At 38.7% G+C, this 24,484-nt stretch overlaps 1 protein-coding gene across 6 annotated transcripts in view; it reads right to left on the minus strand.

Annotated features, from left to right (window-relative positions):
* The window catches only part of Ptp99A (Protein tyrosine phosphatase 99A), a 138,180-nt gene extending 114,259 nt beyond the window's left edge, over window positions 1-23,921 (minus strand). For 3 of the 6 annotated variants that reach the window (XM_018111807.3, XM_089257525.1, XM_018111805.3), the window contains exons 1-2: window positions 23,553-23,920; window positions 14,060-14,593 (exon numbers count right to left, since the gene is read on the minus strand). In XM_018111807.3, coding sequence (XP_017967296.1) covers window positions 14,060-14,183 — 124 coding nt within the window. In that variant the 5' untranslated portion in view covers window positions 14,184-14,593; window positions 23,553-23,920. Of the gene's footprint in view, window positions 1-14,059; window positions 14,594-23,552 lie in introns of all 6 variants that reach the window. The other 3 variants (XM_089257510.1, XM_089257505.1, XM_089257507.1) reach the window with 2 other exon arrangements.
* Between the last annotated feature and the right edge of the window lie 563 nt (window positions 23,922-24,484).

Genomic DNA, 24,484 nt, shown 5'->3' on the forward strand with positions numbered 1-24,484 from the left:
GTGCTCCACATGCGCCGCCTTGTACTACGGGCTAATTTTATGCACAAGTGTGGCAAGTGTGGCGAGTGCGGCAAGTGGAGCAAGCGTTGCAAGATTTTAACAATAATTAGCTGCACTTCAAAGATCAAAGCCAGAGCCGCCTCTAAGCGTTGCGCCTAGCTGCAATTACTCTCGCTGCTCTTTCAGCTGTTGTGCTGCTCGGCTGTACCAAGAGAGAGAGAGAGAGAGTGGAGCAAATCACAATCAATTATATATTTCTAGCTGGAAGAGTTGTGCCTCATTGCCAGGTAACACTAATTGATTTATGTTTACGGTTTCGGCTGCTGTAGCAACAGAGCACAGCGACGTCCTGCTTGGCAGCCAGCCCAGAGCCAGGCGAATTGTGTCAGCCAAGCAAATACACTCAACAAAATGTATTATAAATATGAAATAAGCAATTAACATTTAATTGAATTAATTGTAAAAGTGGTTTCAGAGAAGAAGAGCAAAATCATTTATTGAAATAAATTAAGTAGCAATTTAATAATTAAATTAAATAAAATAAATTAATTTAATTAAATTAAAATCAAAATGGAAATGAAAATAAATAGTACAATTAAATTTTTATTGAAAATTAATGAAAGTAATTTTATATAATTTTTACACAAATAAAAAACCTATAAATATCAATCGATTGTCGAAGTGGGTTTTGGTCTTTTTAATTAAATTATTTCTTTTAATAAATACAAATTATTTTAATAATCAAAAAAGGAAGTGGAAATATAACTTATTAAAATAAATTTATACATTACTTAATTAATTTAAATATATTTTCTTTGTATCAGATTCATTTCTTGCAGCTTTCGCCTTGCAGTTTCGCTGAGTGTATGCCAATGACCACACACTGCATTTCACACAAAATGAACTGTGCACAAGCCAAGACGTTTATTTGCACACATACAGTGAAGACAGAGTCTCTCTCTGTGTGTATGTGTGTGTGTTTGTGTATGTGAAAGACTGGTCACTTTGTCGTTTATTTGCCTGGCTATACGAGAATTTTGGGGTTTTGTTAAGTTTATGCAAATGTCCTCTCAGCAATTAGCAATAAATGTTTGTATTGGTGTGCGGGTGCATGTATTTGGAGATGTGTGTGTGTGTGTGTGTGCGAGCCATTTGCGGCCTATTTGTGATACAAATCATGCGGTCTACATTTACTGCGGGCCTCCAGCTGTTCTGGGGCCAGTCAAACGCCTTGGCCTGGTCAGCTGGCCGCCAACTGTGATTCAGGAAGTGTCCTTAGACCGTTAGCTGGGGGCTGGGCACTCTGGCTGCGATGTTCTTGGGCTGCACAGCAAATTTTGCGGCCAACGTGCAAATTGTGCGCTAAATTGGTTTGCCTTTTGCATTTGCATAATTTGCTGCGGTCTTTTATTGTTGGAGTCGTCGACAAGTTCGAGACCAAGTCAAAGCTCTCTGCCTCATCCTCTTCCTCTCTCTCTCCCTCTCTATCTGACTCTCCCACTCTCAGTTGAATTTATGAAAATTTGAAACAGTTTTGCATTCATTTGAAAGGCAATGCCAGGCGCCCGTCCAACTCCTATGTGGCTCGCATATGCTTTAGCCAGTCGAGCGCTTCTTGGCTAATGCATAAATGACTTGGCTCCGAGTGCTCGACTCAGATGTAGCTGACAGGACACTGACACCGTCGCCTACGCAATCCCGTTGCTCTCTGTCGACTCCCTTGCGGTTGACTCGTTCAATCAACAGCACACACACACACACACACAGGCACAACTCTAAAACACATGCATAAATCAGAATTAATTGGGCAATAAGCATCAGGTAGCTGACGCAAGTGCGACGCGCTGGCATCGGCAGCAAATGCAATGCGCCTGCTCCGATTTCAAAGGCTCTGAGACGCGCAGCAATTATTAATTCAGTTAGCTTAAATTGGGGCAAGAAAATGGCGACATTTGGCTGAATGTCGCTGGCGAGGCAACAACGACAACGGCAACCAGTCAAGAGCTAACTGGGCCATGTTTTTTTTTTTGCTTTGTGAGAACAAAGAAGACTTGAAAACAAGCTGTGCTCGTTGTGCTCCATAAATTCCGTACAGCAATGATAACAACTACAACAAGAGCTACATATCAATCTTTGGTTTTGGCAATGATCTGCGACGCAAACGAACTGCTATTAATATTAGGCAAAAGCTGGCTCATATCTATTGATTGATGGCTGATAAGTAGCAAGGTTTCCTCTGTTTATGTCTGTATGCGTGTGTGTGTGTGTGTGTGTGGCTTAGCTATTGCATGTGAAAAATGTGTTGCCTAGCAGCTTCTACTCACACACACACTCACACACACACACATCAGCCCACACACCTAAATGGAAGGCATAATAATGCGAGTTTATCTCTGCTTGGTAACCAATTTCCAACAATTTGATTTATGTATTTTTTGTTTGTGCGTGAGAGCGTGCGCGCCTTACGCCACGTTGTTGTTGCTGTTATTGTTGCTGCTCTATGCCACACTCACACAGATATGTAGACGCATGACTGCCTGGGTCCAAAATGCTATCATCAAAAGTCCTGATTACATTTGCAGCAGTTTCTCCAATTACAGCATAAAATGTTGCCTACTTTTTGGGGCGCGCGCTCCAAGAAAAACATGTGTGTGTGTGAGTGCGTGCGTGTGTATGAGTGGGCGTCTAAGTATATGCGACACTTTGTTATCGTATCTGTTACTCATGCATATGTGAGTCTAATTAGTTCAATTTAATAGCAAATGCGGCGCCTGGCAACGTCCTGACTAACTGTGATTTGGTAAGCAGTTGCCCCCTTCAGTTTCCCCTTTTGTATACCCGTTGCTCGTTACTCGTTCGATGCAATCTGAGAAAAATTGTTGTGATTGTTTACTATGTATAAAATATATATAATATGTATATAATATAATTAGTTCACACGAGGCTTAGTGTGATTTAAAGACTAAGATAAACGGACATACTAAAGTATATCTAATTTGGAAATGTAAGTCTGCAACCATCTTACATTATGACAGGCCACATATTAAATATCTAACTCCTGATTCCTGTTAAGCAAATATATTATAAAAGTATATTAATAACAGATTTTTGCACTAATCCAGAGTCGAAGCTCACACATTATCTATTCTATTTTCAGTTAAATCCTAATCCTTCGTTCGCAAATATTTTATCTATTCTGACTTTTTCAAATCAATTTTTAATACCTTTAATTCTATATAAGCTATCATAAGCCTATAATTCCCAATTCACAGAGCAGTTCTATATCGATTAGCTCACAATTTTGTTTATTTATTTGTTTATTTGTGACAGTTGTCCGTGATCCTATTACTATAAGATTTACGTAGTTATTTATATTAAATATATAAAGTTCATTTAATATTATTATGAACGTTATTCGGGCTGTCAAATCAGCTTAATTCTACGTTTACATATTACTAATTGGAGTTTAAGCCAGAGTGTTGCACCTGTGTTGCCACCTGCTGTGGGCGCAATCTGCAATCTAAGAGAGACAGAGACAGAGAGAGAGAGAGAGAGAGAGAGAGAGAGGAAGCCACACCCAAAAGATTTGCTTTTACCAAGAGATTTCGATTTACGCCCGAGAGATTCAAAATGAAAATCGGATATAAATTGTTTTCAAATGCACACACACACATCAGTACAGACACTCACATGCACACACAAGCAAACAACATTTAAAACAAGTGGTTCACACACACACACACACGCAGGCACACACATACTGACATAAATCAGTCGTGTGCGTATTTAAGTATGTGTAAGCCTGTTTATTCAAATTGTATTGCATTTATTTACGCAGTGGCTGTCTGCCATTGTTATTGCTGTTGTTGTTGTTGTTGTTGTTGTTATTTGGGAGTTTGGCTTGCGAACAATTTTAAAGCACTTGTAAAATATTCATGGGCTGTCAGTAACGGTTATTTTCCCTAAGCCACTGAGCTGACAATTTTGAAGAGTATCTATGTATATACACAAACAGAAATATATACACATATTTACAATATATATTTATTGAAAACTCTGTTCTTATTCAGTAGTTGGGATTTAATCTATCTGCGTGCAGCTGATTAAATTAATCAAATTATTCATTAGAGCCGCTGCCACATGCATAAATCACGACTGTGGCAAGTTGTTCTGACCCATTTACCAAGCTCAGCTGACTGCCAATATGATTGATCATGTGTGTGTATGCTCCGTCTATATATAAACACATATATATACATATATGCGTGTATATGTATGTGTGTCTGTCTGCTAATTAGCCAACGCACACGTTGACCTCTTGACATATGCACAAGCAATGCTCGTAGCGGCCAATAAATTGATAAATGACAGCCACGAGGTGTGCCATACACGTACTCCATACACTGAGAGAACAGCTCGAGACTCTTATGCAACAAGTGAGAAAATCAATCGATAATGGAAAAGCTGAAAGAGCCGAGATTCAATTGGTCATATCTACATATATATAATACATATATATAATAAATAAATTGCATTTCTTTCAGTGTAGTTATCTGTCTTGTTTTGCGTCAGCTCATTACAACTAGAAACAAAAGCCCATAAACTGCAGTTAAGGGCCGCTAAAAGCGAGTCAATCGCTTGCCTCTATTAAGTCATACGACATGGGCATTAAAGGCCCCAGAGTGGAGCGGGACTGGCGAGGGCAACCCTTCAAGTTACGTTTTATGGGCCGAAAAGTGTATGACAAATGCGTTGCTCGTAAAAGCAGCGTTAATCTTAACTTTCAGATGGATTTCTGTTTTATAGATGCGCTTACTTTTATGCGTCTGCCAATGGACAGAGATCAGGCAAGAGTGAAAGAATGGGAGAGAGAAAGGCAGAGAGAGAATGATAGGGGGTGCTGAAAGAGAGCTCAGCTGATTCAATTATAAAAATCATATCATATTCACGCCCACATTCAGCCGGGACAGAGGCAGGCAGATGGGCCGCGGGCGTACGAGATGCATAATCGAATTTCACGTGCGCATAAAGAGTGCTTTAAAAAACGAGATATCAATTGTGTAAAGGAGAAAGTGAGTATAAAAGAGAGCGAGAGAGAAGGAGAGGCTTCAAGCACTCTGACAGTGGCTTAATTGGCGGCATGTTTGCTGTGTGCCATAGCCAAGAAGCTCGAAGCAAGAGAGCAACAGTCCACTGTTTGTCTTACCTAACTGACCCAAGTGACAGCACACAAAGGACAAAGGATGCGAGCGAAGACAATCAGAAATGTACCCGGGCAGAGATAGAGACAGAGAGCGAGGCAGATTGGCAGAAAAAGCTAGAGAATGCCATGCAGCATCTTGTGCATTTTCTCTGTATACGTGTACGTGTGTGTGTGTGTGTGTGTGTGTGTGTGTGTGCACTCGTGCCTTTTGCTTGTGCTCTTGGTATTTGGGTCAAAGTTTTGCTTGCATTTCTATTTACATTGGCCTGGACTTCCAGCACATAGCATAAAATTTAATTTAAAACTTTTGCTCATTCCTCGCATCATAAATAAATGCGTATTTGAAAGGATATGCGTAGAGGCAGCACAGAGACCAGCACATGTGTTGTCTCCTGCTCCTGCTCCTGCTCCTGCTCCTGCTCCTGCTACTCTTTATGCTGTCTTACTTTCCCTTTTGTTTGCTGATTTATTTACAGTTTGCATTAAAACTCACTTAAATTTGCATGCCTGGTGCATAGCCCATCCCATCCCATCCACACATGGCCCGTTCAAGGCTCTGACCTCGATTGGAGAGAATCATCTGGATGGGCAGTACGAATTGTCGGCACTTGGGCAGAGCACATTGATAACCGATTAGCCAGTCCTGCTCTATTTCATGCATTTAAAGAGAACTCAATTCTGAAGAGTTCTCCGGTCTCGGGGCAACGGAAACTCATAAAGTAAAACGTGTCAGACGCATTGTATGCATAATCCTCTGAGAGCCCTGCTGCTCGAACTCCCTCGGGCATTGGCTGCACCAATTGATTGGAGTTCAGTTGCAGTTGCAGCTCGCACTGACTGGTGCATGCAACACATCGAGAGCTCTGCTTGAGCGACAGCTCCAATTGCAACAACAACTAGCTGAGCTACGTTTGAGGCTTGCTCAGGCTGTCGTTGGTAGGGGCGGGACACGCCTAATAAACCCATACTGATAAGCCTAATAAACCAAAGGCTAGCCCAAGACAAGCAGGACGAGTAATTTAGAGACGCCAGGCAAGGGCCAAGTCTAGCGGAAGCGGAAATTGTCGCTGGCTACAACAAACACTAGGCAATTCTTTTCTACACTTTTGTTGTAGTTGTTGCTGCTGTGTTGGCCAGAAATTGGATTTATGTGCTTCGTTAGTAAATTGGTTTTGATAGGCGCAACTTTTGGGCATCCTGCCAACAGCAGAAGGCGTTGGCATTGACAGTGCCATAGAAATGCTCAGAGCAATGGGCACAAATATTGCAAAATAGACAAATCAAAAATAAATTTAAGAAAAATATATGCTGGAAATAACATAAAGTATATATTAAACACATTCCTCTAGGTTATACATAAATGTGAAATGTTAACTCTTTTGGCTGTGCAGGAGCTATCATATAATTGTCTCACAAATTACACAAAGTGCCCACTGTGCCTGCAGCAGCAGCAACTGTGCTGCAAGCTATTTGTGCTGCCACAAACTCAGCTGCGGCCGTTTGTCCGGATGCTGCACAACTTTTTAAGCAGCTTGCTTTAATTTCTCCTGCTGTCACATGATCTCTCCGGCTCGGGACTACGGACTACCGGACCACCGAGCCACCGGGCTCCGTTCGCTCTCCTTTCGCTCTCCGGGCGGATGGCACAAGTTTAGCAGGCAGCTGCGAGGCGCGTCCAAAGCCTGTGAAATGTTTTTATGCGAATTTTATTACATTTGGCACGGCGAGGCGGCGGCGGAGGCGGAGGCGGAGGCAGCTTAAGACCTTGGCCCCTTGGCACAGCCGGGAAATGTTCATTATTGACTTTTCGCGCATGAATGTTGAAATCAGCTTGAGGCATTTCAATTTTGGCCAAGTTTGAAGTTTTTATGCAGCGCTCGCTTCACTTTTTTTTTCATTTGGTGTTTATAATTTGCGTAGCAAATTGAGCGCCCCAAATGGGGAGAGAGAGAGAGAGAGAGAGAGACAGAGAGAGAGAATAAGAGAAAGACAGATATGAAATTGCGATATGCCAGTTGATGCTGTAACTGATGTAGATAAAGTGCCCAAAGGCAACTGATTTATGTGCGGGCTCTGATCTGGGCAGGAGACGGCAGCAGGAGACAAGACAAAGCCTCAAAAGGTTACGGCACAGCGGCGACGGCGACGTCGACGGCGACGGCCATTCAACTGCAGGGATTAATGAGCCGCTGTGTAGCAAAGCCACATTGGGATTTTTGAGGCCTGTCCATGTCCATTTGACATCGTGTTGCTGGCTGATTTTTGTTTTCATTTTCGTTTTTTGTGTTTCTCTCTCTCTCTCTGCTATGCCATAGACAACATTTGCAGTGCTTTGCATGTCAAGCGGATGGAGGGCTAAAAATGAGAAGGATGCAGGAGGCGAGCCGCAGGCCACAGGCAGACAGCCCAAGTCCGACAGGATGTGCTTTCTGGCTAACTGTCTGCTGCTCGCTGAATATGTGTGTAGATATATTCGTGTGTGTGTGTGTGTGTGTGTGTGTGTGTGCCTGGCCAGTGGCAAAAATTAAATTATGACAGCAAATGAACAAGCGACTATGAGCAGAGGACACGAGCCTAGCCGGCTCCTGCTGGCTGCCTGCTGATGCCGGATACGCTGAGCCGCTGTGCTGGCTGCCGTTGCGCTGCCTAATAATGAAATACATGAATTTTGTAGACAATAATCGCAGCGGCTTAGCTGGGATTATAATAGGCACTCGTAGGCGCCAGCAGCAGCAGCAGCGGCAGCAAGGATAATGAGGCAGGTGAGCACCTTTTGTGGCATGTTCGCTGTGGTGGCATTTGTGGGGATGCTTAAAGCTGAGCCGTTAGAGTGCTCCAAGATGGAATTCATTTATAAGGGCCAACATTTGTCAGCTTGAAAGTTTTACATGCGAGCATGGCCTTAGCCTGGCTTAAATGTCTTAAATGCTTAACGGTTTAAATAGATTTACAATCTATTCTTTTGGCGTGTATCAAATAAATATAGAGCCTTAGCCTGAGCATATGTTAATCAGTTCAGTTTAAGTTCTAGTTTTAAACGTGATGCAAGACCAGATTAAAAGTAGGTCATATAGAGATCCTAATGACACCCTTCTTATATATTGCATAAACTAAACTAAATTACTAAAGATAATAATTTATTCACTCACATTTATTCCTGCATTACTTAGTAGAGGCTTATCTCAGGGTATTTATTGTTTTTACTCGACTGAATTCAATGCAAAATTTATCTTGCAATTTATTTATTATTTTTACTTCACTTACTCGCATTTTAATTGAATATTAAAACAACAATTTAATTCATATATTCACTTAGCTATTCTTAGATATTCTTCTGCAGCCATAAATATGCTAATTCAGACGAATTGCATAATTTCGTGTCGAAATTCATTTGTGTTCATCACGCAGCAGTTTAATTGAAATATTTTATTAAAGCTTTAATCGAAGATGCATATTTGTTGATTCAATCTTGTTGCATTTGCTGTGGCAATATTGATTCACCCATGTGCCATGCGGAATGCAGTCGAAATTATAAATATTTATTATCATAATTTTCTAATCGATTGTTGTTTATTTATTTAAGCTGGGCGTGCAAGGGAAAACTTTGTGAGCAAATATTCAATTCAATTAGGGTGCCTAATGATCCACATGGTAAAACAATTTATTTGCTTCAATAACAACCAAATGACAACAACAACAAACAATAAACAATAAACAGTAAACAATAATGAATGTGTGCAACAAGAATTACATGCATTTTTAGCCACACTGTTTTCCCTCTGGACTAATTTTCCGCTCTTCCATCCAGTCGACTGGCCGAACGGATATTTTAGCATTTCTCTAGTTTTGCGTATAAATTTCAATTAATTTCGAAAAGTTTCGAAAGACCAACTGAAACCAGGTTTTAGGTCACAAAGAGATCAAATTTTCCCCTCTTAATTTACATATATTTCAATCCGTAAATAAATTCATTTTAATTGCAATCAAATATTGCTGAAAAGTTAGCATAAATTAATTTCCCTCTCGATGTTTCTATGAATTTCATTTCGCAAACTGAATTTTGGATTTTTAATTTAGTTTTCATTTTCATTTTCTTGCTGCCTTTCACTGCTCGATATTTTTCTTTTTTAGCATTTTCCGTATTTTCTTTGAACTTTCTGGTCGTATAATTAAATTTCTTTTCTATACTATTCGCTGCTGCGAGAGCTCTTACACTTATTTAGTTTTTCCCTAAGCTGTCAAAATAAAATGCTTTGAACTCCTATTAAAAGACATTTATAGATGCCAATCAAGGAATTTGAGGCATTTCACAGCTATTGAAGCGATGCGAACTCGAAATGCTCTTACTTAGCTATCGAGATACTACAAGGAGTTCTTGAATATTCAATTCAAAGCGAGTTTATATTTAAATGTATATTTTTATATATATATATTTTATAAATATATTATATTTTTTTTAGTCTCAGCTGCTTTCAGTTAGTTCAGCGTTACGAAACTTGTTCATAAATGTGGCTTGGACTCAGAGCTGTCTCAACTAAAGTCAAAGCCAATTTATGTAATTGTTTTTAGCATCGTTTGCAGCTGCTGCCCGTCTCAGCCTCTGCTGCCTCTGCCGCTGCCTGCCTCTGGCTGTGGCTGTGGCTGTGGCAAGTGCAAATTTGCTGAAGGGGCGCAATGAATCTAATAAAGAAATTACGCCAGACAGCGATGCCGCCAAGGACAACGCCTTGCTTAAATGTAATCCCAGCTAAAATAAGAAGCAGCACAAGCATATATATACTCATACATATATATATATAACAATTGCTTGTTGTTGTTGTTGCTTGTGTTGATGTCGCCAATTGTTTGGCTTTAACATAATGAGCTGAATATAAAGTACGTCTGATGGCATGCCATAAAAATTGTTTATACTTAGGAGACGCATGAATAATTTAAAATGAAATCATTAGCTAGGGATCTGTGTCAGTGTGTGTGTGTGTGTGTGTGAATACTCTAGCAGTTGCTGTGACTCATTAAATGCTCGATTTATCAATTTGGCAGCTAATGCTAGTTACCTTTGACCTAGTCCTAAGGACATCAACATGCAGATATAAATAGCCGTGTCCTAGTGGCACCTCCAGCACCTGCCACGTGCTGATGAAATGAAAAGAAAAACTTGCTGGCCCCAAGTTTTGTATTGTTCTGCTGCTGCTGAATGGAAGCAGCTAGAGCCGGGGCTAAAACATTATTTGTTTATGTTTAGCTTCGCTGACAACTTGAGCCAAATTGACAGAGATCGAATAACTGTCTTCAATACTTGCTACATTTTGTGGTAGCTGGCAAAAAAAAAAAAAAAAAATATATATATATATATATATATATATATGTATATGAAAAAATTCGTAGAAAAACTAGAAAAACAAATATGTGTATGTGTAGAGAAAATTCAACAAAAATACCAACGAAATTTCAATGTAAATATTTTTACACTCTAGCCTCATATGATGCCTATGGGCTGTGGAACAATGGAGCATTTATACTTGACTTTAACATTTTTTAATGTATTATTTTTTTATTTCATTTTTTTAGATATGTGATGAAGACTGCGATGTAAAAAAACAAAAAAAAAAAAAAAAAAAAAAAAACAATTTTATGAAACCTAATTAAAAATTTTTATTTTCTATTTATTTATTTATTTTTTTTTTTATTTTTTTTTTAGATTTGTGAAAAAAAAAACAGCTATTTACGAATTTCACAGAAAAAAAAATATAAAACATTAAACAGTACATCATAATACTTCCGATAAATTTATGTATTTGATGGATATAACTTTCTCATGCAAAGAAAGAAAAATGAGAGATGTTTATGAAATCAGCTCTGTACACTTAATTACTATGTAGTCGTAAGTGAAGTAAACATATCATTTACTCATTATAACTCCATTGACATCTATGCTCTGTAAAGAAGCTAATAATTAAGTGGTCTCTAAAGTAAAAGTGAAATCCCAACTTTAGGGCGCATCCTTTCTGGGCAGGACCCATGCCAGCTTTATGTACACTCAATTAGTTGCCCATTCGACGCCCACTTAATTGTAGGCAATCAGGGCGTGGTCATAAAGTGTGTGTGCGCTCGCAGCTGGAATTGCACATGCTCGTGCCGCATGAATTGTGCAACATTTTGGGGCAAAAGTTTTGCATCAATTTTCTTGCACTTAACCAGAAACATGCAACAACTGCAAAAATCTGAAATGCTAAAGTGTGCCACTTATCGGGCATATTTTATGCGACTGCATTTGCTGCTGTTGCTGTTGCTGTTGCTGTTGCTGCTGCTGCTGCTGCAAGCTGTTGTTGCCTGCCAGCAAAGTTGCAAGAACAACAACAACAAGAGCGACGCGCACATCAATAAAACGAAAATTACGGCAAACTGTCGCAACAAGCGAAGGCCAGGGGTTGAGCCAAGGGTCTCGGCGCTGTGGGAGGGGCTTGTTTACCTATCGATGGGCGTGACGGTGCCACCACGGCGGCAATGGCAACGGCGTCGGCTGCTGCGCGCAGTGAAAACAATCGAAATTATAGCAAACAAGCGCGTAAACTTTACGCTTTCACAAATGTATGTGTGCGAGTGTGTGTGTGCATGCATACGCCTGGCTGCAGTTCCATGGTATTTGTTGTTGTTGCTGCGGCGGGGCTGCGGTGGTTGGCACTCGACAGCGTCATTTAAATTGCGCGACAAAAAGTGTTGCACAACTGCCAGCCTAATGCCAATACACACACACACATGTAAATTTACAGAGTTGTATGTGTGTGTGTGTGTGTGTGTGTGTGGCGGTATTCTTTTTATCTGCGCATTATTGTAGCCCCTCCTGCCGCTGCCCCTGCTGCTGATGCCACGCAAATTCTCTCATTTGTGTGCACAATTTTCGTAGCATACTTTTTAGGGGCCAGCCACAACAAAATGTGTGTCAACATTGTTTGCTGTCGTTGTTGTTGTTGTTATTATTGTTTTTGTTATTGTGGGTTTTCGGCTTTGATCATGGCAAATGCCAACTAGTTTTTTTTTTTATACGGACAACAAACTAATGCGCGCCTTTTCGAGTGCGTCCAGGCAGATAAAACTGCAATTAACCATGCGAAGGCTGTTTTGATATCCCTTTGCCATGCCCCGCCATGGAGGCTTCGCCTTAAACGGCATTTACCAACACGTTCATTGTGTGTTTGCATAGGCCAAAGCCGTGCTAGTTGTGCGACCATAATTACATGTAAATTAGAACCACATGTACAAAACGCTTCATTTATGAATATATGAATGCGGTTAATTAGACCGCAGCATATAGCCTTGCGGGTTCACTCTCCCTCTCTCTGTCTCTCTCACTCTCGCTCCCTCTCTCTCCCTCTCCTTCTCTTTGACTCTCTGTTTCTCTCTCTCTCTCTTTCTGCTTCGAATCGAAACCCTTATTTCGAGCAAACGTGTTTTCAAGTCATGTAATTATATTTAATTATTTTTATAAAAAACACACAATCATTGACTTTAACAGGAACTTTTACACACACAGACGCACGCACACACACATGTGCTCTTGCTTGATTGTTGTGTGGGTTTTGGACGGCAGAAGGTTCAGTTCATTAACGTTTCTGACATCGCGAGGCAGGCAGAGAGGAAACCTTTTGTAATACTAATTAATACGAAAATAACACATGGATATGACCCAAATCCAATAAAATATAATTAAGAGAGCTAACGCGTGAGTTGCTTAGCCCAGAAGTACCCTGTAAATCAAGAGTAGTACTTCCAAGAAAAAATCCATTAGATGTGCATAAATATAGAAAACAAATTAGATTTGCTGAATTCAGGCAATGGGTGTGTTATGTATACGAAATATGTTAAAAATAACCTGAAGTATGTTTATATATAGAAATAGAAGCACAAAATAATTAATATTTATGAATCATACATATATAGAATTTCTAGTGGGCGAGCTAAAGGAGAACTTAAGCTGGAAATTGAGAGTCGATGAAGAAGAAGAAGAAGAAGTGACCCAACTGCAGATTATTCAAAAGCTTAAGACACGTCGTACTATAAAAAAAATAATGATATCGAGCAATTGATATCCCTAATTTTGTTGATCTAGTTTAAAACTTTATTAAACTACTAAATCATATATATACAATTTTTCAGTTCAAGTCTTATCAAAGGATATCTCCGTTCAAATAAAAAACTAACGCTGGATTCTGGAGAGATATAGATCCACTATAAAAAGCGTGTTAGTATAGTCCTAAGTATTCCCTAGTACATCATTAAGATGTCATGTAAAAAATGTAATTCAGCTAAAATAGTAGTTTTGCAATATTCCCTATATAAACATAATAAACATTTTTATAATTAATGTTATATATTATAAATAAAAATATATTATACATCTAAAAATACTATATATTGACATTATCCAAGTTTAAAAATTCCAATTCTTGAGTCTTAATATCATGTGAATCTTTCAATTAATATTAATCAATTTTTAATCTACACTAAACACCTTCATATACACCTTCAACAAAACTTTCACGTTTGCAGGGTATGTGCGCAAGAAGAAGACGCTGAGGGGTTGTCAATTTGCATTTCTTGCGCAGCTCTCACTTATTTTAGCCAATTTGTGAAATGTGTCCACATTGCGTTTTCATTGCATTAAAAATTCCATTAGCTGGAAACTGTGTGCATTAATAAAGGCCACAAGCAGAAAGTGAAAAATGAAAAGGAAAAAAAAAATGAACAGCTCATGGAATATTTTCCAACAGAGACCGATAGAAATGTGGCCAAGAAAATGGAAAGACTGACGATGAAGAAGAAGAAGGAGAAGAGCAAATCGTATTTTGTTGAACTCACCGAAAATGCGTCCAGCTTCGATGGATGGCATTGTTGATGTTGTTGTCGTTATCAGCAGCCAGACAAAGCCATAAATAATGAGTCCAAGATGATTTCTCGATTTCACCGTTATGCGCAGCGTCATTTTGTGGGCGTGGCTTTAGCGGCTGTTGCTGCTGTTTCAATTTGTATCCTTTTCTATATATTTATCTCTTTCTGAAAGCAATTGCTTTGCGGTGGTTTACGTTGCGTGTGTTTTTTTTTTTCTTATTTTTAATTTTTTTTTCTTCTTATTTTTAATGGTATTTGGATGGGTTTTAGTTTTCGCCCATGGGTTATTCAATTGAATTATATTTTTGTTTACTTTCGTTGGCCAATTTGTTACACGCTCCTTCTCTCGCTCTCTCTCTCCCTCTGTCTCTCTCTCTCTCTCTCTCTCTCGCTCTCTCTCTGGCTCGCTTAATGTTTTTACTAGTTTTTTATTTATACTTTTCAATTTTCAATTTAAACTGTTTACATGCAGAGTCGAGGCCTCAGGTTATCATTTTATTGAAGCTGCAAAATGGAAAAGAATGTTTATTTTCATTGTGCCAATATTTGATTATTAGCTGCTGAAAAGATTGCAAGAGTTTTATTTATGTTTTCGAAATTTATTAGTGAAAGCCATATTTATCTACAAAGAGAAGCTCATGTTGACTTTCAATGTGCGTAAATATGGAGGCAAGGGAAAATTTTCAATTTACTTTAATGAATTGCAAGGATTTAGGAGCAGGAGTAAAGGATAAATATGTGTGATTATATGCACAGCAAATATTGCCTGCTTAAGACTTGAATGGCTGAAAGGAGACTATTATATATAGCTCACTCTTCTCTTCAGAATTTTCTTTTTCGATGCACGCGCAAATTTCTAGTTGCATATAAAAATAAAAATATATAGGAAAATGCCAAATTTCTGCGCGAATTCGTTCGCTTGCAAAATGGGCTAGCAGCCCTTTTGGCCGTCAATAAATAATGCCCCAATGGGAGCTGCAAATGCGCCAACAAAAAACGAGTTTCCAACGGTGTGCGCCTGTCATTTTCGAGCTGCGGTTGCAGAATTAACCAGGAGATGTCAAGTTGAAGCAGCAGGGAGCATAAACACAACACACACACACACACGCATAGATATAGAGAGGAACTGAGAGTGAGAGTGAGAGAGGTTTGTGTGGGTTATAAAAGTTATATGTGCAAAATGAATTTGGCTTTTTTATAACAAGAACTCGGCGCACTCGGCGCACTCGGAAGTCTGACAACATAAAATGAAGTGAAATCTCCGCTGGTGGTGCCCAGTGAACTAATGGAGCTGTGCCGCGGTGGTGCGGCGCTGCAGCCGTTCCGACTCTCGGCTGCAACAGCATAAAAGCAGCGTAGGATGCGCCAACATAAAAGTGAAATTCGCAACAGCAGCAGCAGCAGCACCTACAACAACAACAGCAGCAGCAACATTGAACCGCAGCTGAGGGTTGCACATTTAATGCGGCAACAGTTACAACATGTGGCAACAAATGGTGCTGCTGTTTGCGATTGTTGTTGCTGTTGCAACTTGGCGTGTTGCCTTTTGACTATAAAAAGTGCAAACGGAGCAGTAAGCGCCTTAAAGCTGCCACTTTGATGCGGAACATGCTACACAGCCAACAGCAGCAGCAGCAGCAACAAGCTTAACTACAGCTTGAACAACAACAGCAACAGCTCTCTCTCTCTCTCTCTCTCTCTCTCTCTCTCACACACACACGCACACATGACGTAAATGTTGTGGTTGCTTTTAAAAACTTTCATTTTAACGTTTGCACAGCTACAAAACTGAAACAAAAGTTTTCGCTGCACCTTTTAATTCCTTGCCCCCATTTGTGGCATGCTGCGTATGCCCCAAAACACAGCACAGCCTGAGCAGGCCAGGAGACGCTGTCATGGATACAGCAGCTGCTGCAGCATTCCACCTTTGCGATCAATTTAATTAATAAAGATTTTAGCTCAACTTCAATTGAGTTCAAAGTTTTTTTTCTTTTAGGGCAACCCCAATGCCTTTGTAGGCCAGCTAAGAGCTACTGCTTGAAGCCAAAACAGATGATTGGGGGGCCAAAAACTTGGTTTATAGATCGACTAACCTTTGCTATACTTCGATATTTAAAGAGAGAAGAGCTACTATACAAAATTTTTAATTATATATATTTTGATATTTATTTTTAATTTTAATAATTTTTATCTTATTTTTTAAAATTTACTAGGTTTTACTTAAGTTGCTTTTAGACAAAGAATTTAGCAGAAGGTATACGGATTAGATCTACGCTAATCTAACAAAACGAATAAATTGTTAAAATTTGTCAGCAAAATTACAGTAATATTTTATATTTTATATTTTATATTTTATATATTATATATTATATTTTATATTTTATATTTAACATTTTATATTTTATATATTATATTTTATATTTTATATTTTATATTTTATATTTTTTATTTTATATTTTATATTTTATATTTTTTATTTTTAGTTTTTATTTTTTATTTTATATTTTATATTTTATTTTTCATATTTTATATTTTATTTTTCATATTTTATATTTCATATTTCATATTTTATATTTTAAATTCTTATATTTTATATTTAAATATTTAATTAAATTGCATTTCGATTTTATTAAGTGGCAAACTGTCTATAATAATTATTTGTAGCTATAAGGTAGCTAACATAAATTGCATTGTTATACAGCCACATACAACTGATTTCTCTCTCCACTCAAATGAAAACAAAGAAAAAAACAATTTCAAGTGCTTTAATCATTATTTGTTAAAATTGTGCTTTTTAACTTTTAATCAAAACTCTTAACTCTGTTGAATAATTGAAGCTTACGAGAACTTTTTTGTGGGCAAATATTTTTTATTGAATATTTCTTTCAACTCTTGAAAAAATTCGAGTTTTTTTTAATATGATTTATGCTTGACAGCATAGCAAATATTAAAACTATATGTATTTATTTATATGTGTAAAACCACTATGATAGAAATATATGTATAAATACATGTGCCAGTGTATAAGTTAATTATTTCCAACTAACAAGGGTTTCGTGCACACACAATATAAGCTGGTTATCTATAGGCCCATTTGAGGAACCTCTTTATGATACATTCAATAGAATTTGTTACCAACTTCTGATGAATTCTCTTGTCTTGTTATTCTTGCTGAACTGTAATCATTGCAGGCGTCCAGGTTCTCAAATATCTGCACAAGTTGCCTGTTTCTATCTAAACTAACTGTCAATCATTGAAAGAAAACTGAAAATATATTTGCATTTTGCTATTTTTATTGGTATTTGCAGCATATAGTTTACATGTTCATTTTTCTTTTCCTTTGTAGTTTTCACAATTCGTATTTACTTTTAATATTTGCCCACAAGTTTCCTTTGCCTGTGCCTTTAAAATGAAACATTTTCATATATAGAAAATTTCATATTGCAGCCCGCTTGGCTTTCAAATGAAAATGCAGCAAGTTTTTGGGATAAACAAATTGTTGTTCCACACGTAGTTTTATGTTTTATTACTACATATACTTCACCCCCGCTTCACTCTTGTTCTCGCTCGGTTCAGGCTGTCTGCACGAAGCTGGTAATTAAAGTTTTTTCTTACATATTGCAAGCTCTCATTTCACATATACATACATACATATATATTGTGTGTTAATATATATACATATATGTTTATAGACGCAGCTACATATCTGACTGTCCGCACACGGAACATAAAAACATTTTTGGGTAAATAAGTTTTTGTGGCTGTGCGTATATTATTTTGGACTTGAATCTGCCAGGAGCATGCACAAGTGTGTGTAAAGTATAATTGTGGAATCCAACTCCGACTGCACACATTTATGCTCGGCTCACAATTGCTCCACAACAATGCAAAGCCCTCACTCTGCTGCAGTAAACCCCATTTGTATGTAGCTGCATTAAAGGGTATTCAAATGTTTCGTTTTCCACCTGAATTTTTAGTTTTTATTATTTTCCTATTTATTTTATTTTTTCTTGTATTTTTTTGCTGTGGCAATTTGCGAATTCAGTGTGAATCCCACTCAACATTTATTCTTCCTGCTGAAAGTCATTAAAATATTGTTAGTTACAGAGAATCAAGAGCAGGACTTGAGCTCGAAAGCAGAGATTACTGCGTTGAACACATTTGCCAGCTGAATGGATAAAGAATTACGCCTGCTTCACTATTTACATTAATTTTTATATAAACAAGAGGCATTTTTCTTACGTACTCCTGTAATCTGCTAGGCTTAGAACTATTACTAACTTGACTTGGAATTGGATTTCTTTGAAAAGAGCAAAGAAAGATGTTAGATAGAATTTTTAATTTTATCAAATGCAAAGACAAAAATTAAATTAATTAAAAAATAAATAATAATTACACATTCATCAACAAAAACTAATAATTGGTAAAAAAAAAAAAATATTGAGTGAGCTACAAATATTTTTAGATTCACATTCATAAATTAAAACCAAATCCCTATTAATCATTAAATTTAACGAGCTTCCAATGAATTTTATATGTTTTCTTTGTCATTTTTCTTTTATTTGATTTTCAGTGTTTCTGAATAAATTCTAAATTTAATCATCAATTGATTTGATACTGAGAAGTCAAGAAAGTCAGAAATCCGTGCATGGGGCTCGATGCTCAGAGCACTCAATTGTGTATAAACGATTCAGGACTCTACGGAGGCGAGTTCTTGGAAATAAAAACCGAGAATTTCGAGTTGCTCGGAAATTTGTGCAAATATTTCTCTGATTTGAATAACAACAAAAATGTTAACAATTTATTGCAATAAAGCATTCACAATCAAGTTAAGCTTTCATCTCATTATATTATATTATACAATATATTATTCCATTATAGAGTACACTCTATTCCATTCACTTCTACTCTGCTTATCGCCTTGTTTCCACAAGTTTTGCTCACTTGCCAGTAAACACCTTCAGGTCATAGTAAAATTCATAGAATTGAACAGATCAGAAACACATTTCTTTACCTTTTAGTGTAATTATAACGTTGCCGTCGCACGACCGACTATGCTTTTGAATAAAATATGTCTGGTAGATATATAATCGTTATATATGTATGTATATACATAATCACTATATAGAGCGTGTCTTTGGGCACTGGGCAGTAGGCGTTGCGTAAGCACCTGACACTTAACGAGCGTAGACGTTGTCTAATCCAAACAAAGACGCTGAAGCCCACTAATGGCTAATAGTAACATTTACAGTTGCGTTTGCCGTTTGCCGTTGGCCTCGCACTGGACTCTCAGGGCGGAGTGTCTTGCCCGGAGTCGCCGCGCGCTAAGCACCTTAACGACTTGGGGGCCAGCTCGAGCCTCATCAAGTGGTTGCCAACTGCTGCTGACCAGCTCAACAAGTTAGCCTCCCGCCCCCCTCTTTTGGCCCAGCTAATGAGCAGTTGTCGATGCAGCAAAGCAAAGCAATTAAACTGCCAGCGAACATTTCAGTTCAACATTTTCTTTCGATTCCACAAAAGTACCTGCTGAAGGGTTGACAGCCGGAGCTAAGACTTGGGGGAGGTGGGCGAGAGAGTGGACAAGAAATCCCCAAGTAAATAGCTCAGATGTCACTAGCCGATTTGCAGTTATGACAAAGCGGCACAGCGTTTCGCGCAGTGTAGAAAAATGCAACCGAATGCTGCTGTTGGAGCTGACAGAACTTGAACTTAAATTGCGCAGGTTGTTAATGAATAGCAACGAGCAGATGGGGCTAACGGCAGCTGACACTTGCCACACCGGGCAGGTGCAGGGGCAGGTGCAGGTGCGGGGCGGGGTAAGCAGAAATATGGCAGAGCTAGCGGCAAGGACTCGGCTACATAAAGTAAGCAACAATATTACACGAAATATGCAAAGGACAAGCAGCAACGGCAACAGCAACAACAACAACAACAACAACTGAGAGAGCAGCAACTGTTGCTGTTGCAGCTTGTAATTTACTGCTTATTTACGTTGAAATAAAAAATGAATTAAGCCAGCGGAAATGGAGGAAGGAGCAAAGTGAAAGCTGAGCGGGGCGCGGCGCAATGAAGTTGCATAAATAAATAATGCAAAAAAGAAAAGAGGTAGAAGAAGAGAATAAATTGCTGCGAATAAGCATCTGATATAAATGAAAAGCTTTGACATGTCGCAAATGCACGCGAATACATAGTCAAGTTTTTATCCCTTTCCCTTTCCGCTTCAGCTGCACAAGAGCGATAATTAGAGCTAGGCAAAGAAGAAAAAGAAGAAGAGTTGGCCAAGGGGCACACAGCACATAGCAAGAATGCTTTACAATGATTTAGGTTGATTTGCAAGAAATGTAAAGCAGATGTGGAAATTAAAAAAAAAAAAAAAAATAACAAAAATATAATAATTAAATACTTTAAAAATTTGATATGGATTTTTACAATAGCTTAAAACATTTTTCTCTTGCAACTAAGTCATAAAAAAAAAATTCAAAATTACATTCGCTAAATTTAATCCTTCCATTATTTTGCCTGCTAAGAAGCAAACTGCCAACTACTTAATACCAATGTAAATTACACAGGTTGCACGCACACACACACACACACACACACACACTGATACACACACACACTGTTACACAAGACTGAAAGAGCCACTGAAATGCAAAGGAGAGCAACAAAAGCCGCGTGTCAACATTATGTTGCAGGCATTTGTCTGTAGCTGCTGCAGCGCCGACTGCAGCTTATGATGCCACACGTTGCACAATGAATAGCAACACGCAGCTCAAGTGCAGCTGCAGCTGCAGCTTTTCTCAAGTATCGTAGCAGCAGCAGCCGCAGCCGCAGCAGGTGTTGCCACACACAAGGCGAAAAAAAATGCACACACACACACACAGACAAATGCAATTGTAATTGCTGCAAGTGCTAGCCACAATGGACGCCTGTGCCGCAAGATGCGGCAAGTAGTTTTTGGTATTTGTCTGCGCTGCATTTGTTGCATGCCACTCACACAAACGTAATGGCTAAGCGTGCCGTAAACCGAGCTTAGCTGCACAACGAAATAAATGAAAGAAGAGGCGAAGGAGGAGGCGAAGGGGGAGGAGGAGCAGGAGGAAGAATAGCATTGGGCAGAAAAGAAAGTAAAGCAGCTAATTTGGTTGCACAGCCGGTCAGCCACTCATCTCTGGTACATGCCCCATGCCAGATGCCGCATGCCACATGCTGGATGCCGCATGCCGCATGCCCCTTTGGCTCGTACTTGGCCGCTGCTCAAGTGCAGGCAGCGCCGTGCGTTGGCTTACAATGAATTTATTATTTGCTGATGTTTGCTATTTGGGGCACGTGCCACAAATTTTAAAATACTCATAGTTGTGCGCCGGACGTGGCACACTTGAGCCAAAAATATGCCATACACACACACAGAGAGAGACAGAGAGAGAGAGAGAGAGAGAGAGAGAGATGTGGCATCTTTGGCTTTGCCTTCAACTTAGATTTTGATATTATTTTTGTGCTTGGCTGCGTTTGTTGACAAACATTTTTTTCCGTTGCCTACTTTTCTTGCTGCTGCTGCTGCTGTTGTTGTTGTTGCTGAGTGGGGCAAACAACAAATGAGGCAATCGAGCAGCGGGCCAATGGGGCAACGGTCAGTGGCAGCAGCAAAAACAACAACACGAAATCAGCGCAAATTCAGTGGCAAAGTAAATAAATTTTCTTTTAGTTTGCTTTCACTGGCTGCCGCACCGAGCCTGCCAACCCACATGCCCCATGCCCCATGCCCCATGCCGCATGCCGCATGCCGCATGCCTCCTGCTGCCATTTAGAGCCACGAAATGTCTTAAGTCGCTGGCGGCTTTTATTGCCCCCAAAACGAAATGGCCAAGCATAAAAAAAAAAACAACAACTGGCCAATGAGCAACATTAAAAAACGCACATGACGAACATTTCATACCCTAGAAAAGCAGCTGGGCGAAGGGGTATGCATATGTGTTGCCCATATAGCAGTAAATTTAAGTGAAGATACGGTGAGGGAGAGAGAGAGAGAGAGAGAGAGAGAGCTCTATAGCTGACTTGATTGCAATAGACTTAGGCTTTCGATATTACACTAATCCGATATATATCATATATACAGATTTATACATATAATATTTTGAGACTAAAGCTGAGTATTTGCTGCTCTCTTGCTCACATTAGCTGTCTCTCTCGCTCTTCTCTGTCAGTCGCGGCCCACATGCACATATTACATCTTGCACATCCGCACACATATGCCCATTTGCAGGGTATTCAAATATGTAGAGCAATTGACTGAGCTGCTGTTGCCATTGTCGAGAAGAAGCGAATGAAATTAAGAAAAATGGTCGCAAAGGGTTCGCTTAGTGTTTGTTAAATGGCACATGAAACGTTGATCGAGGTCCTTTTTTCGACTCATTGTGTGTGTGTGTGTCTGCGTGTGTGTGTGGGTGTTTGTGCGTTAAGGTTTGCCATTAGAATTCGGCCTGAGCGCCTTTTGCCAAAGTTTTCAAAGTCGTTTTGCAAATGCCAAAACAATTCTTTCGCTTAAGCAAAGGCGCCAACAGCCCACACTAATTAAACTAATTAATTGAAAGGCGTGGCAGGGCTTAATCAAGTTTAGAACTTTTAACTTCAGCTAAAACGAAAAATGTGTCCAAAGTTTCTTTTTCCGTTTTAAATAATTAATTTGATTGTTAGATTTTGTGGCCCAAAGCCAGAAATTTTCTTAAACTTTGCTCAATCTTGTTAATATTATTTTTTAAAATTTTGTGTATATTTTATATTATATATTTTTTAAGCTTTGGTCAAATTTATTAATATTATTTTTAATATTATTTTTTTATTATTATTTTATTTTTATATATATATTTTTTTAAGCTTTGGTCAAATCTATGATTTATATATTTTTATTGTAGTTCTGTATTATATTTCCAATTAAATATTTTTATATTGCGATTCTAAAACCTTAAAACTTTTTTTCTTCAGCTGCGAAAATTCCCTAAGAATCTTGAGTCTTTGCAAAAATCTTAAAGTAAGATTTTCTTAATTTAAAATAATTTTTTGCCTTTTTTTTCTCATTCATTGTTTGCTATTCAAATGTATTTAAAACATATTCCGAACTTTTTTGGAGTAGGACCCATTTGAGCTTACATCTAGTTGCAACTCTCTTTTGTTTTGAACATCAGCTTTCATTCAAGTGTGGGCGTTAAATGCCAAAGGGGGCGTGACGCGAAGCGCTTTTGGCGCTTTGCATAAATGCGAAATTATTTGCATTTGCGGTGCGGCCCCGAAAAGAAATTTGATTGTGTACAGGAATATGCAACGCCAAAAATTTGCATGCCTCAAAAGTGTGGCATGCCCCGAAGGGTTGTGGTATGTGCGAATGTTGGTATTAGGGGGTTGGGGGGCTGTAGGTGCGGTGCAATGAGTTATGTTTTAGTGCAAATTGTGGGTCAGTTGTAGGCACCTTTTCGTTGTTAGCTGTTGTTGCACTTGTTGGCCGCTTATTGGGCTGCTGCCGCTTGCTGCAGCCGGTGGCTGCCACACGAACGGAACACTAAATAAAACATTTATTACACACTTGACTTTCTTTTGTATGACATTAAACACTCGCCTTTGGGCGTTTTTCAGAATATTTTATTTTTCTGCTTATTTATTTTTATTTTTTCTCAATTTGCTTTTGTGTTTGATTTGTTGGCATGGAAAAGCGATTGAAACACGGCTGAGGCGTTCAGCGTTGGGAACGCGCGCACACGCGACGCGAACGCACGAGGTCCGTCAGCGGCTGCGGACACATCCTTACGAGCGCACAACAAACACGAGACTGAAGCTTCTTCGTTTTTTGCGCTAATAAATTCTCAACTCAATCAGCGGGCAGCGACGCGCCGCTTCGTGTCGCCGTCGCCGTCGCCGAAGTGCTCGGCATTCAACACACCACGCGCAGCCGAAGTGGCGTTAGCAGCTCGGGCAGTGCCTTGGACATTTCGGTCGCCAATAAGAGAGTCAAATGGGCACTCCGAAACTCACCACACGCAGCGTCTACAAATGCTGCTGATAAGCCAACGACTGATAAGAGCTTGTCCTGCTCTTTGCTCACGACCTACGCAAACAACGCGAGCGGTCCAATTGGAATTGAAATGGTGTTTAGAAAGCATTTTATTGTTGTAGAAAGTATTAAATAAACTTTAAGCGTTTTAAAAATATTAGTAAATTGAATTTAAGTATTTTTAATCTCGATTTTATTAATTTTACTTTTGTTTAAGTTTTTACTAAAATGTTGATGCTAATATTTGCCATATATATTTATGTTTATATTTATCTATTCAACAGCAACTTTGATAAATATTAAAAATATATTAAAACATATTAAAGAATATTTTAACTAATAACAGTTCATAT

Source organism: Drosophila navojoa, chromosome 2 (assembly GCF_054131105.1).
Source record: "Drosophila navojoa isolate 15081-1374.11 chromosome 2, UAZ_NAV_1.0, whole genome shotgun sequence".
NCBI classification, from domain to species: domain Eukaryota; kingdom Metazoa; phylum Arthropoda; class Insecta; order Diptera; family Drosophilidae; genus Drosophila; species Drosophila navojoa.